This window comes from Eriocheir sinensis, chromosome 12 (assembly GCF_024679095.1).
Source record: "Eriocheir sinensis breed Jianghai 21 chromosome 12, ASM2467909v1, whole genome shotgun sequence".
Lineage (NCBI taxonomy): Eukaryota > Metazoa > Arthropoda > Malacostraca > Decapoda > Varunidae > Eriocheir > Eriocheir sinensis.
The window spans coordinates 5,473,004-5,489,237 of NC_066520.1; the positions used below are offsets into that span (position 1 = coordinate 5,473,004).

The 16,234-nt window shown below is 43.2% G+C and overlaps 1 protein-coding gene across 3 annotated transcripts in view; it reads left to right on the plus strand.

Annotated features, from left to right (window-relative positions):
• LOC126997324 (SURP and G-patch domain-containing protein 1-like) overlaps positions 1-14,780 on the plus strand; it is a 70,277-nt gene extending 55,497 nt beyond the window's left edge. For all 3 annotated transcript variants that reach the window (XM_050858348.1, XM_050858349.1, XM_050858350.1), the window contains 3 exons: positions 10,047-10,207; positions 12,247-12,373; positions 14,585-14,780. In XM_050858348.1, coding sequence (XP_050714305.1) covers positions 10,047-10,207; positions 12,247-12,373; positions 14,585-14,611 — 315 coding nt within the window. In that variant the 3' untranslated portion in view covers positions 14,612-14,780. The remainder of the gene's footprint in view (positions 1-10,046; positions 10,208-12,246; positions 12,374-14,584) is intronic.
• Positions 14,781-16,234: the final 1,454 nt, after the last annotated feature.

Consider the following 16,234-nt stretch of genomic DNA (forward strand, 5'->3'; position numbering starts at 1 on the left):
CTAAAGTTCCCCCGACCAGTGGGGAGCTATTCAAAAGCTTCTGCCGAGATTGCAATTATATACATGTTTACAATTATTTACCAGCGTTTACATTTACGCTTTTACGGTGGGTGTAGGAGTAGCCACCTGTGGGACACAACCTTCAGGTGCTGAGTGGACAGTTGTGCATAGCTGGGCATTATCGCGATAAGTTATCGCGATACTTTATCGCCGATAACAAAATCGGGTTATCGGCCATCCGCTACTTATTTAAATATATATCGGTATCTTCGTTACTTTTGTAACCAAACCAGCAATAATCGCTACTTTTTTCCGCCTCTCAGAAAAAAAACGTTTCCTCCCTACTGCGCATGCGTGGCCCGGGCGCCCGGTGTTTTATGAAAAAACTTAGGGGTATGAAATATCTTAGGTGAAGAGATTTCATACTTAGATCATCAACATTAAAACGCTAGGTTATTTTTTATGTTAGACTCAAAAATCAATATATCAAAGAAAAATTATTTAACTTTGCCCAAAAAATGATTATTCACTGCCTCAAATTTGATATTCCATATTCTTTTGTGAGCATGCCATGGTATTGAAGGCACCTGGTGTTGTGTTATTTGGTGTTGCATTGTCAAAAGCTGGCGCTTTCGTTTACAAACGCTGGTCTCTCGTCAACTGCGCATGTTCAGACCAGTAAGCGTAGCCCTGTACAGTCTCACAAAGCTTTTTAACACATTAAGAGTTGCTGGAAAGCTGAATCAGACATACAGTACCACCATCCTCACTGTTTCTAGAACGACACTCAGTACATATAAATACAACTCGTACAGAGTGTCGTTCTAGAAACAGCGGGGATGGTGGTAGTGGTACTGTATGTCTGATTCAACTTTCCAGCAACTCTTAATTACCGTTAAAAAGCTTTATGAGACTGTACAGGTCTACGCTTGCTGGTCTGAGCATGCGCAATTCACGAGAGACCAGTGTTTGTAAAAAAAAGCGCCAGCTTTTGATGGCGGGGACACCAAATAACAAAACACTGGTTCAGGTGTTTCTAGTATTACCATCCATAGGTACGTGTCAACGTGTGGTTTTCAGGTTTTGTAAGTTTTCTAAAATACAGATAATGAAAATTTGAATTCATCTATGTTTTTTATTTGAAATATCAATATAGTATCGTTTTCACCTATCGGACTTATCGCTAGCTAGTATCAGAATTGTGGATTTATATTGGGTATCAGTTATCGCCTATATTTGTGTCTTCAGTTAACGAATATCGGTTATCACCGATAAGGTTTTCCATTATCAGTTATCGGTTATCGGGAATAAGGTTTTCTGTTATCGTGCCCAGCTATGCAGTTGTGTCACGTCCACATCAGCAGTGAGGTTGTTCCACCACGCCACCGCTGTGATGGAGAAGGCTTGTTGGTGGGTGCTGGAGCAGGCCATTGGCACTTCCAGGAGGGAGGCGTTGCTCAGCACCGTTCTCGTGCTGCGCTCAGACCTCCTCCAGGTAGCCCTCAGGTCCGTCAGGTAGGGCACTCGGCTCACTTGTGCCTTGTGTAGCACCGTCAGGGCAGCGACTCGGCGGTGGTGCTCCAGGCTGTCCAGCTGGTTCTTGGCTGCTCCTGCCCATCGCTTCTGTGGTTGTTGTTGTTGTTGTTGTCACTGTCTCTCCCACTGGCTCGGTTGGTGGTGCTGGGTGCCGTTGATGAGGCGTTCTGCCCTCCTCTGCACCTTGTCCAGCAGGTTGAGGTGGCAGCGGTCACTGGCCATCCAGGTGAGCGGTGCATACTCCATCACTGGGCGGACTTGTGCCTTATAGGGGGTGTTCAGGCCTTCAGCGCCAAGGAGGTTCTTCATGCGGCGCTGGAGGTTCACCTTCTGGGAGGCTTTATGCACCACCCTTTCAAAGTGAGTCGTACTGCAGCTGAGAGTCCACCTCCACGCCTAGGATGTCGACGCTGGACTACAGAGGGATGGTGTCGTTCCCGAATCCCAGCCTGCCGTGGAGTTGCCTTGCATCCTCCCGAGAGCGTGATATTACCATGGCCTGGGTTTTGTCAGGGGCAAACCTGACTTGCCACCTCTTTCCCCAGGCTATTATGTCTGCCACTGTCTGTTGACGGACTCTATCACGTCCTGGGCTTCCTCCCTCTTGTATGTTCTGGAGAGGGTGCACTCATCAGCTTAGGCACTTGCTGCCGGGATGGTTTGCAGGAGGTCGTTAAAGTGTATGTTCCACAGAATAGGTCCAAGGATGGACCCCTGTGGAACGGAGGCCTCCACCGGGAAACTGGTCGAGGTGCTTCCGTTGACTGCTACGTGGAGGCTCCTACATAACAAGTAGTTTGAGAGCAGGTGCAGCAGATCCCCCATGATGCCTAGTTGCTGTAGCTTCACCATCAGACCGCAGTGCCAAACGGAGTCAAACGCACCAGCTATGTCCAGGGCAATCACGAGAGAGGGGTGGCCGTCATCAAGGGCGTCATGCCAGGACTTTGAGAGGAGAAGGAGGAGGTCGAAGGTAAAGCAGCCCTTCCAAAAACCAAACTGCTTCGGTGACTGCAGGTGGTTTTCCTCAAGGAAGGATGTCAGTTGCTCCCTGATGATCCTCTCAAATATCTTGCTGATGATGATTGGGAGGAGTGATATTGGCCTGTAATTGCCTGGCTCAGACCTGGATTTTTTCTTGTGTACGGGTGTGACTCTGGCCTCCTTCCACTGTGCAGGCCACACCCCGGTCTGCAGGCATTGCCAGAAGATTTGGGTGAGGGGGCTGGTGAGCTCATCGGAGCATTGCCGCAATAGGTGTGGACTCACACTGTCAGGGCCTGGCGCCTTCCTGGTGTTGACGCCCCTCAGATGTCTCCTGACAACGTCCTCAGATATTAGCGCACTCTCTAGTCTTGAGGCGATGAGTTGGGGGAGGGTGGGGGGCTGCCTGTCTGGTTCCTGGGTTGTCATCTTTTGACTGAAATGACAGGCCAGCAGGTCAGCCTTTTCCCGGCTGGTGATAGCCAGGTCTCCATCAGGTTTCCTCAGGGGCGGGATACGTTCCTGGGGGGTAAGGCCTTGCTGTTCCTTCACCAGCCCCCACCACTGTTTCGGGTCGGTTTGGTTAGAGGACAGCTTTCTCCTCCTGTCGGCTTCCCACCTTACTTTAGCCCACTTTGCTGTCCTTGTCATATTTTTGCAGGCTCGTCTGTGTTCATTCATTCATTTCATCGACACCTGCTCCTAGGAGCTCCCACCAGGGGATAGCCACGGCAGAAGAGCTTTCAACTTTCTCTATCCAGACACTCCCTCCTTGCCTGCTCAAAGTTTCTCGAAGATCTTTCCTCCCTCTCCCTAACATACTCTTGCACCCTATCCCTCCATTTCACTGGAGGTCATCCTCTAGCATTCCCTCCCTCTATCTCACTCACATACACCCTCCTGGTCATCTTACTCTCCTCCATTCGCTCCATGTGGCCAAACTACTTTAAAGTCTATCGCTTCACTTCTCGACCACTCCACACTTCTTCCCTTCACCCCTGTGAGACATTCCAAAATGCTCGTACACACTTTCATTACTCATTCCATCCATTCTACTCACACCACATGCACTCCTCAAATATCTCATTTCCACTGCCTGCACTCTAGACCTCTGACTTTCATTCCAGGCCCATGTTTCACTTGCATATGTGAGGGTTGGTACTATTATTGTATTTCTCAAATCCCTCTTTACTTCCATGCTCACACTTCTGCCATTCATGATTTGTCCCAAAGACCCTACCACCCTTCTTCCTTGCAATGCCCTTTCTCTTATCTCTCCCTCCGTACCACCATGCTTACACATAACTGATCCAAGGTACTTAAACTCATTGACCTACACCATTTCTTCACCATTCAAAATTATTTTGCATTCTTTTTCACATTCAGTTCCCACTCTATATGGGCATACAAAATCTACAACCTCACTTCTACTTCACTCACAAACCATCACTTTACTTTTGTTGACATTTACTTTCAGCTTTCTCCTGTTACAGACACTATCAAAAACACTGACCAGATTTTGTAGGTCACTTTCATTTTCTGCAATGAGCACCGTGTCATCAGCAAACAGTATTGAATTCAGTACCCACTTCCTTCTCTCATCGAACAGTCTTACTCCAACTTCTCCAACTTTCCCCTTAATTTCTCTAATAACACCATCCATATAAATATTGAATAACCATGGTGACATGACACACCCTTGTCTTAAGTCCACTTTTGTCTCAAAATGTTCACTTGTTTCTCCAGTAATTTTGACACATGCAGATGCATCCTCATAGAAGGACTATTGCACTAAGCAGTTTTCCTCCCACACCATCAATCTTTAAAACTTCCCACAATGCAATCCAATCGACTCTGTCATAAGCTTTTTCCAAATCCATGAAGGCAGTGTATAGTTTTCCTTTTGCTATTATTTTTTCTACTACCATCCTGAAGGCAAATATCTGATCCACACATCCCCTTCCCTTCCTGAAGCATCCTTGTTCTTCACTGATTTTCTCTTCTGTAAGTCTTTGCACCCTCTCTATTATGACTTTTCCATATACCTTTCTGGGTATACTCAGGAGACTTATACAGGTAACTCGATTTACGCGAGTTTGTTTTACGCGTTTATGAAATAACGCGGGGTCCAAAATCCATATAAATGGTTAATTTACACGTTTTTTCCACTTATACGCGATATTTTATGAAGTGGCCACCATATGTCTCACGCAACTGGAGTCGCACGGCGCCGCGGCCACACAGCTGAGCTCAGTTCTTCCCGCGCCGCGCGCCACTTGAACAACAATACAGTACCCACGCTGCCATGCTACTCAACAATAGGGGTGGGCAGGTAACGGTACCAGCTATACGGTACGGTACCGGTACCAGACTGCTCGGTACCGGTACCAATACTAGCCAGTCGCTCATAGTGTCCCTCATTTCTTTCTCAGACGAGTGAAGCTGAGACCGAGTGCCTGAGTGGATATCTCAGTGATATGGATATTCTCTCTCTCTCTCTCTCTCTCTCTCTCTCTCTCTCTCTCTCTCTCTCTCTCTCTCTCTCCACTGAATGAAGTGAATAGCATTCTCCGGCGTATAGCGCGCACCTTTTCACATAAAAAATGCCAGAAAGTTTAGCCCTGCGTGTTATACGCCGAATGTACAAATTTTTAATGATTTTTTTTTTCTTCTTTGGAGTGTTTTAAAGGGTCTGTTTTTCGTCTTATCCAACAACAACGGCAAAATTACCTTTATTATTGTTAATGATCCTTCATAGTCCATGGCTGTCTTATAATATGTTACCATAGAATACAGGGCGATCAAAGAACTACTATACGAAAATTAAATCGGTGGAGGATCGCCCATGCCTTGCTGTTATCCCGTTTTTCCGTCGGGCGCCATTTGTATGATCTTGATCTTGATGTCACAGGTGGCTTACGATTGTATGACTAAGGAGCAGTACAAATTACATAAAAAAATCATATTGGAAAAAAATATCCATGTGTTTATTATTAATTATTAATATTAGTGAGAATAATAGGGTAAATATGATATCAGAAACTGAACATCATGAGTCTTGTACGAGGAGTTATTTCGCGCAATACCAGCCCGGCCGCCAATTGCATTGTTTACAAACCACACAACCACACCCATAAAACAAACAGCTGCATGCCACGTGTCACCAGAACCGCGTGAATTGTGTCTTGCCTAGTTGTCTGTCATAACCTACAAGTGATGGTGAAAATAATAAGCTAATTATGATCTCACAAGCTGTACATAATCAGTACGTACGAGGAGATATTTCTCGCAACACCAACCCGGCCGCCATTTGCATTGTTTGAAAACCACACAACCACACCCATACAACAAACAGCTGCATGCCGCATGTCACCAGAACCGTGTGAATTGTGTCCCTAGTTCCCTAGTTGTCTGTCATAACCTACGAGTGATGGGAATAATATGCTTATTATGATATCAGAAGCTGTGCATGATCAGTATGTTTACGGGGATGTATTTCTCACAACACCAGCCCGGCCGCCATTTTCATTGCTTTACTCAAGGACACTTGTCAATTCAAGCAGTAAAGATTACACCAAAAATATATGAATTTCGGGAAACTGTACATTGTCAATGTTCTTTAACCCGTACATATATCTGAGCATTTTAAGAACTTTTTTTTTTTTTTCAAGATTATTGTCTTAAAGTTTGGGGTGCGCGTTATACGCCGGTGCGTGTTATACGCCGCAAAATACGATACAGGTAACTTTCGATTTACGCGAGTTTGGTTTACGCGTTTTTTAAATAACGCGGGGTCCAAAATCCAAATTTTTTTTTTATTTACACGTGTTTTCCACTTATACGCGATATTTTATGGAGTGGCCACCAGATGTCTCACGCAGCTGGACACACACAGCGCCGCGGCCACACAGCAGAGCTCAGTTCTTCCCGCGCACCACTTGAACAACAATACAGTACCCACGCTGCCACGCTACTCAACAATAGGGGTGGGCAGGTACCGGTACTAACGGTACTAGCTATATGGTACAGTACCGGTACCAGACTGGTCGGTACCGGTACCAATACTAGCTAGCCACTCATGGTGTCCCTCATTTCTTCCTCACACGAGTGAGGCTGAGACTGAATGCCTGAGTGGATATCTCGGTGATATGGATATTCTCTCTCTCTCTCCACTGAATGAAGTGAATAAGCATATTATTCCCACCATCACTCGTAGGTTATGACAGAGAACTAGGCAAGACACAATTCACACGTTTCTGGTGACACACGCCATGCAGCTGTTTGTTGTATGGGTGTGGTTGTGTGGTTTGTAAACAATGCAAATGGCGGCCTGGCTGGTATTGCGCGAAATATCTCCTCGTACAAGACTCATGATGTACAGTTTCTGATATCATATTTACCCCATTATTCTCATTAATATTAATAATTAATAATGAACACATGGATCAGTTTCTGATATCATATTTACCCCATTATTCTCATTAATATTAATAATTAATAATGAACACATGGATATTTTTTTTCCAATTTGATTTTTTATGTAGCTTGTACTGCTCCTTAGTCATACAATCAAGCCACCTGTGACATCAAGATCAAGATCATACAAATGGCGCCCGACGGAAAAACGGGATAACAACAAGGCATGGGCAATCCTCCATCGATTTCAATTTTGTATAATAGTTATTAGATCGCCCTGTATTCTATGGTAACATATTATGAGAAAGCTACGGACTATGAAGGATTATATACAATGATAAAGGAAAGTTTGCCGTTGTTATTGGATAAGACAAAAAAGACCCTTAAAAACACCCCAAAGAAGAAAAAAATCATTAAAAATTTGTACATTCGGCGTACAAGGCGCAGGGCTAAACTTTCAGGCATTTTTTATGTGAAAAAGGTGCGCGCTATACGCTGAAAAATACGGTTTTTATTTTTCGACAGAAACCTACCTCTTGTTTGATTTACTTTGTTTTTGATTTACGCGACCTCTCCAAGAACGCAATACTCGCGTAAATCGAAAGTTACCTGTATTTTTTTTCGACAGAAACCTACCTCTTGTTTGATTTACATTGTTTTTGATTTACGCGACCTCTTCAAGGACGCAATACTCACATAAATCGAGAGTTACCTGTACCTCTATAGCTCCCACATTCCCCTCTCCTGCCCTTCCCCTTGTAAACTGGGACAATGATGGCCTTCGTACAGTCTACTGGCACCCCCCCCCTCCCATGCTATTTCACATATCTTGACCATCCATTTAACAACTACATCTCCTCCACACTTCAACATTTCTGCTGTGATTCCGTCAATTCCTGCTGCCTTTCCATTTTTAATCCTTTTATTGCCTGATTTACTTCTTCATATGTTATACTTCTTTCTTTATATACTCCTCCTCTACCTCTACTCAAAACTGCTGCTGTTACAGCTGCTGGACGTCCACCCTCAAAATTCATTAAGTTTTTGAAATATTCTCTTCATCTCTCTTTCACTCGTCTGTGTTGGGCCTTATGTTTCCGTTCGGCTGTAACACGGCACCTGTACCCGAACCAGGGCTGCTCTTTTGGGCTGGTTGAGTAGGTGCGGTGGGGGACGTGTTGCTGCTGGACGGTGTTGAGGACAGTGGTGAAGGCGGAGACATCATGCTGTGGGTCACCGTTAAGGACTGTGCCCCATACAGTCGTTGCCAGGGCCTGCCTTGGAGCCGTCCAGTCCGCGTGGTCCCATAGCCAGATGACTCGCTGGTGTTCCTCTTCATGCAATGGGGCCAGGCTGATGGTGGTGAGTACAGCGTTGTGGTCGTAACTGCCCACACAGTCTAGTGGGCAGCACAGCACGCAGTCACTTGGCAGGTCTGTGAGCACAGGGTCCAGGGAGCCTCCATGCTGATGTGTCGGGAACTCGACATGGTTATTCAATCTCTGCACTGCTGTGAGCTCAGTGAAGGCCCTTGCCACCAGGTGTTGATTTAGGTCGCCCACAACCATAGCGTACTGACAGCTGTGGGCAGCCTCTCTCTCTCTCTCTCTCTCTCTCTCTCTCTCTCTCTGCTATTTTATTGTTGTGTTTATTTAATTACTACTATTTTTGTCTGAATGGTTAAGCAGATAAAATTCAGTATTTTAAAACTGTAGTGAGTGCATTTTTCAGTGAACAACAAAACCAGTCCATAAAATTATGTTTGTCCTGAAATACGTGTAAAATACGTGTTGTAATGTCCCTCCCCCCCCTTCCTCCTGCCTTCACCAGCAGCAGGCAGTGGCTGTCAGTCATGGCAGGCTAGAGAAATTTTATGGTTCCCACCCGTTCCTCAAAATATGGATTCATTCTGTATTGGAGAAGGGAATGTTCTGTTCCTTATTTTCTTTGGCTCAAGATGGCAACTGCTTTGACCACTCTCGTCTTGCGGCAAACAGAGGGAACCCACGCTCATGTCTTCGACTTGGAAAAAGAGACATGCCCGTCTTCATTGAAAGACCGACTTTGTTGGCTAGACTGACATCAGGCGATAGAGTCGGTCAATCAGCATCCTCCCCTCCCCTTCATAAGCCGTCACCCAGCAAGGGCCTGTGGCCCCTCCCTGGAGGGATGTACGCGCTTGACCCTGACGGCCTCCATATAGCCTGTGTCCCCAGTCCCCACCCTTGAGGTTGAGGTGGCGATAAAAAAAAAAAAAAAAAGAAAAGGACAAACAGGATGCCCGTATATACCAAGTCACCAAGGCTTTTTTGTTTTTGTTTTTGCTCGTAAATCAAAACACTCATAAACTGAGGTATGACTATGTTATTTGGCAATATAATATCAATGAAAAGGGAAGTTTGCACAAATCAGAAGACGTATATGGATTCCAAGAGTGTAACAACTTACCATGATTTATCAGCTACTATTACCAGAGGTGGGCAAGTGTGGTACTTAGTGTGGTAGTACCGCATCACAAAAAAGTACCGCATTAACGCAAAATTTCTGAAAATACCACTCTACCGCGGACTGCACTAAAAAATCTTGCGGTACTTTTTTGTGTTACTTTGAAAACTATCGAAGACGGCATTTGCAGCGCGGCATGCTCACAGAAATGTTTTTCTTTTACAGTGAATCAGACTCAATCAGTCAATTGGTATCAGTAATTCAATCATTCTGACTCTTCAGTTATTGTTCAAAATTAAGTACTAAATAGACATACTAAACTACTACACTGCGAGTCTTCTGTAACCCGCTCGGTGCCGGCCATGTCAACCCTGGACATGTCCGTGGTGCCGGCCAATTTTTCATTGTACTATTTTAAGCATGTTTCCTTTGTTTGGATAGTCAGGATAAGCACTGAAGTATCTTTTTATTTTGACTACCGCTACCGCAGTACAGCACACCGTGTACTGCACTGGGAAAGAAAAAAATGGGACCGCACTACCGTAACTGCACTACTCCGGAAAAAATACCGCACTACCGCAACCGCACTACTGATTTTTCAGTACCGCGCCCACCTCTGACTATTACTGGGGCATGACCTTCATGTATTTATTTTTTCATTTCAGTACCGGGCTATTAAGGAAGGTCGAGACCCTGATCTTTCTGATTATCAAGATCACAAGTTGACAGAAGACAATGTTGGATACAGAATGCTGAAGAGCATGGGCTGGACAGAAGGAATGGGTCTTGGTGCTGAAGGAAAGGGTATAACCACGCCAGTCAATCAGTAAGTTTTTGTTAAGGATTTAAAACCTTTAACGCCGCATTCAATCAGATGCACCGATACCTCTATGCACACCTGAACAAGTAAACCAAGGGTCTCTTTCCACCTCCATATCTCTGTAACTATGCATTGTAGTAAATATTCAAGCTTATCATAAGAAAGAAGGCAGATCTACTGGCTAGAAAACTGGCTGATGAACATTGAAATATTTCATGTGCTGACTGAGGAAACGGGATACAAAATTCTCCGTATATATAGGAACATATCTACCATTGTATTAAAAACATGAACTATAGTGTTATATTTAGTATAGTATAGTTTATTATTATCACTCACTTGAAGGTTCTGACAGATAAATAGGCAAGATGCGATTCACCACGTTCTGGTGACACCACATGAAGGGCAACTACTTTACATATGGGGGTGTGGTTGTGTAGGAGGTGTAAGGGGGGGGCAAGGACAGCCCACCATATGATGTGGACCAATCAAAATAAAGATGTTATGCAGTGTGGAGTAGTATTGGAACAGGAATTGTGAGCAGGAGATTAAAGACTGGATCGTAGCAGGCAATTAGCAATGTGGGCCAAATGTCCCACACGCTTGCTGCGAGCATGTAGCAGTCAAAGGGGTAAATGGTTGAATGTTTTGCTACAGTAAAGTCAGTCTAAATGAAGAGGAAGTTCAGCACAAAGAGGCATCATAAGTTAGCAAATTCAGAAAAAAAGCTACCATAAAATACCAGTAAAAGATAGCAAGTCATACTGTGAGTGATTCAAGAGAGCTAGTTAGTGTTGTTAACAACAGGTGACAGAGAATAATCAGTTTCAAAAAGGTTAACCAAATACTATTTGAAATGGTAATGTCAGATGTTAAATTGTGGGCTTTCTGAAGGTGCCTACTGTAGGCAGGCTGGCCTTATGCACACATCTCCAATGGAAGATGGTGTGCATAAGGCCAGCCTGCCTACAGTAGGCACCTTCAGAAAGCCCACAATTTAACATCTGACATTGCCATTTCAAATAGTATTTGGTTAATCTCATGTCCCTTCTACATAAGACGTGCATATCCCCATGCATTCCATCTTACTAATGCAAGAAATAACCAGTATCTGAAATCCATCTTTTTTCACTAATAAACTCTTAACCCTCTCGCGCACCGTAAGTTTCCAATAAGTTTCTGTTCCACTCACCATGCATTTCTCAGGCCCGACTGGCCATTTTTTTGCCGCCGCGATACTCTACATTCCCGGACGTATTTTACCCTCACAGATATATCGTACCCCAATAAATTTGGTATCATTGGCTTCATAAAGACTAGTACTTGAACATGCACAAATAAAAATAGAGGAAAATATATATATATAAACAATACGAATTTGTTTCAAGTCTCCGTATGGAGTATTGTAGACAATAAATCCTAAGTACCAACTCTTCCACACTCGCTAGCTCGAAATTTTGTGGGCCAACTTTTTTAGCCGAATATATTTTTCGAAGCAGAAGTTAGTGAGGATTCTTATGGTATCCTCAAAATCCTCATACGCCTACTAGTTCCTCAGTTACACCAAGAAAACTGTATTTTTTTCCTCTCCCGTCAGAGTAGACTAACAACTAAAAAATCGCTCCACGCTCGTCATCTACGCTCCTTAGAAAGGGTGCCATATGTTACCATTAAGAAACTTATCCCAACAAATGATGCTCCAAATTTGATGCACTTCCACCGAAAACTTAATTTTTAAACAATTTTTAAAACTTTTATGACACGTCTCGCGTCATCGAGCGCCAGGACCTTTTACCTCTGATGACGCGAAACGCATCATTGTGCGTGAGAAGGTTAAGTTGACATTCAGTTTCTGCTATTAGAATTCTTTAATGAGAGAAGTATCAAAGCATCTCTGGACTAAGTTGGCCTTTTTTCTACTAATTTGTCTGTGATCATTACATTGCAGGGTTCTCATGAACTATAAATACTGTTATATCCTTTGGAATTACTACATATTAGTAAAATTATTACAAGATTTATAACTCCCTTTTGTACTGTGGCAGGAATGGCAGGTCAGAGAGCCAAGGACTGGGCGTGGAGAGACCTGAAAACTTACAAGAGGAGGATGATGAGTATGATGCCTACAGGAAGCGCATGATGCTGGCTTACCGATTCCGACCAAACCCACTGGTTAGATATCAGTTTATAAATTACTGTAAATCTGCACGTATTGCTTGACTTTGTTTCAGCTATGGGGAGGTGACACATTTTTTTTATTCTCATGAATTTGGTCATGTATATGCTTTTGTACCTTAAGTAGAAGATCCCCAAGTTTCATTGATACGATCATTATTTATCGAAAAAATATATATAGTCACTGAAAATGCCTATAAATGACATTTTCATTCTTCAGAAAATCTCAACTATTTTGAAAATGAATCAGGAGATGACGGACAAATGTAGCTTTTTTTCATCGTGGTAGATTTTAGTTACCACAATTCATATATGAAAAATACTTAAGAAACTTTGATGCCTTTTTTTTTTCTGAAAAAAATTACTAGGGTCTGGTTTTATCTCTATAAATGTCTCACAATGAAAAGTTTTCCCTTTCTTCTTTCCAATGATACCTTTATATCTACAGGCACTTAAATAATAATAGAGAAATTGCACTCCAAATGTCAATACTTTGGTTTTGAGATACAAGCAGTTTTATGTTGAAGAATGTCTATCATGATATTTTTAGGTTTAATGCAGCAATAATTTTACATATTTTGGGGTAAGAATGAGAAACGAAGGTAAACCAGTTTTTATTATATATAACATTGTGGTAGGGTCTTTGGGACGAATCATGAATGGCAGAAGTGTGAACATGGAGGTAAAGAGGGATGTGGGAAATACAATAATAGTACCAACCCTCACATATGCAAGTGAAATGTGGGCCTGGAATGAAAGTCAGAGGTCTAGAGTGCAGGCAGTGGAAATGAGTTATATGAGGAGTGCTTGTGATGTGAGTAGAATGGATGGAATGAGTAATGAAAGTGTGTACGAGCATTTTGGAATGTGTCACAGGGGTGAAGGGAAGAAGTGCAGAATGGTGGAAGAAGTGAAGCGATAGACTTTAAAGTGGTTTGGCCACATGGAGCGAATGGAGGAGAGTAAGATGACCAGAAGGGTGTATGTGAGTGAGATAGAGGGAGGGAATGTTTGAGGACGACTTCCAGTGAAATGGAGGGATAGGGTGCAAGAGTATGTTAGGGAGAGGGGGGAAAAGATCTTTGAGAAACTTTGAGCAGGCAAGGAGGGGTGTCTGGATAGAGAAAGTTGGAAGCTCTTCTGCCTTGGCCATCCCCTGGTGCGAGCTCCTTGGAGCAGGCGTCGATGAAATGATGATGATAATGAATGAACATTGTGGCCTATTTGGCATCTGGCACCCTCTTATTTTATAAATAAGATGATATACACTTGCAGGTGTGGGTGTCAGAGGGTGCCACCCTCCTCATTGTTGCCAGGTTTAAAAGCCTCCTGCCTTATAATGCTGGCAGTCTTTCCTTACTTGTGACCTCTTAGTTGTCTTCTTTGGTGGTGTTTATCTTTTTGACTCGAATCTGTAGTCCTGTAACAGTGTGTTGAGAGGCACCAAACCCAAGATGAATGAAAAGGCTGGTGTTCAAGAAACCAAAAAAATTGTTCTCAATAGTTGTCACAACAGCTGCAAATCTTACTCTGGTGGGGTCCTCTGTGCTCTGTCTTGCTGCGTTTAGCCCACAATTTATCGTGTATGCTTTCATTGAGATTCAAGGATATACCCTTTAGTCATCTCTCAAGCAGCTCTGTCTTGGTGAGATCAGTGTAGATTCTCTTGATGTCTTCCTGCTTATCAGAGGGCATGTTACTCAGACAGGGTGGTTTTACAGAGTGGCTGTGTGGTGTCTCACCCTGAGCAAGTGCCCTTTGATTTAAACACCAAGAGTTAATGTCCTTAGAACACAAATCATGAAGCTTATTGACATTTCATGAAGCTTATCATATCATGAACCTTATTACATCATGAAGGTTGTTATTGACATATTGTGGTCCATATTATAAAATACTAACAAAACTTTAAAAATAATAATAATAATAATGAAAAATGCTTCAAATTCCTTGTCATGAGCAGTAACAAATATGTGGTGTGGTGTGCGACAGGGCTCTTTATATAAGCATAAACAAAGACAAATTAAGAACTGAAAGGAGTAAGATATCAGCGGGCCGTTTTCTCAGAAAGCTGGGAGCATTTTGAGGGTAAAAATGCTGTTCAGACCTGAAATTCAAGGTCTGAGTCGAAAATATTCATTTCTTACCATCTCCTCCCCTTTTCCAGAAATTGTTTGTATGAATTAATAAGTATATTTTCTTTTTCAGAACAATCCTCGGAGAGCATATTATTAAATCCAGCACAGGTGTTGATTATTTAGACAAAGATTATCAGTAAGTAAGTATACATATAAGAATTATAATTATATACAGTAGGATCTTGTCAATAACATCTAATTGGTGCCTGAAAACTCAGTTAAATAAGAAAAATGTTGTTTGCACAATAAAATACACGTATAAAGGATTTACTGGTGTCGCTACCCCAAGATATTCACCCATTTTTCTGATTTAAAGCCTGCCTATCACTACTTATTAACTAAAATACTGAAAATCATTAGTAAATCAACACAGTAATATAGAACTCACCTTAAGTAAGTTATTAAAGTGTTTGGTGAGATGGTTGTTCTGAGTCTTGTGTATTCACGCCTGTCATCATAGGATCAAATGTGGCAATGCCAAATCTTACAACCACTGGTTATAGAAGAGAAAATATAAGACAACAGCACACATTACACTTCAAACCACAGAGTGGAAGAAATTGTGAGCTAGTGAGTAGCCAGCCTTGCATTTGCTGGTGCACATCAGACACAACTTGAGACTAAGGATGCTGGTACATGAGCGAATTGTGATCGCCACACCGTGACAACACGAGTAGCTTTTATTATGGTACTATGCGGGATCTGTGGGTCGACTGAGCGACTTTGCAGAGTCGCCCGTATGTAAGGCTAGCTGCGGCATAGAAATGCCCCGACATGCCTCTTCAGCTTATCCAGTCTGGTGAATGAATGGCGGGTCGCAGCTTTGCCTGCCACCGAGCGACCACAAGTGGCCCGTTTGTGCCAGTCCAAGCCACAAAGCTATGCCACTTGTGGTGGGAATCCGCATCTACTCTCCACACTCACCGGCCACAGTCGCTCATGTGAATGAGTTCGCTTCAGAACAGTGGAAACCTACGGGAAGCCACATTCCTGATACTGCATGTCGTAATGAACCACATGTCGCTCGTGTGCCAGCAGCCTAAGGGTCCAGCCAGATGGTACATGCTGTGTTGATCAATATTTCACCACCAATATGGCAGTCCCACACGACTATCCTGCAGCAGCTCTGCAGCTTATCCTGGCAAATGATCTGTTAGGTGACTATTTACTGGAAACAGCCACAATTGCAGCTACAGAAGACATTCATAGGAGATAAGGAGATGTAGAAAAGTGGCAAAAGAGCTTTGACTGCCCACATTCATAAAACTGGGGATGCTGATAAGTTTCAGTTTCCTTGTCTGCCTTTGCCTTAAGAAGTAAGATGGTCAGGGGGGGGCATGGAGTCTCGCGGTTTGAAGCCACTAAACTGTCAGTCGGCCATATTGTTCAAGCCGGAGAGGAGTGGCCACATTGATGTACATCCATGAGCAGCCGGCCAGACCAAGTGTCTGCGTGTGACATTTCATGAGGGTTCGTGTGGCAGACTGGCAGTACATGCTTGCCACTTACAAATTTCTAACTTGTATTTGTAAAGGAGACCGCACATCTTGGTGATGAATTGTCCTCACCGCATTTCTTGATGATCATGAATACATTACTGCGCTTCTTGGATATCATGTACAGTATTTTCTTACCTGTTACAGTATATTTACAGTAATAAATTACGAAGCTGATTCATTGACTGTGTCAGGTATAAGAATGGGAGTAATTTTGTCCAGTG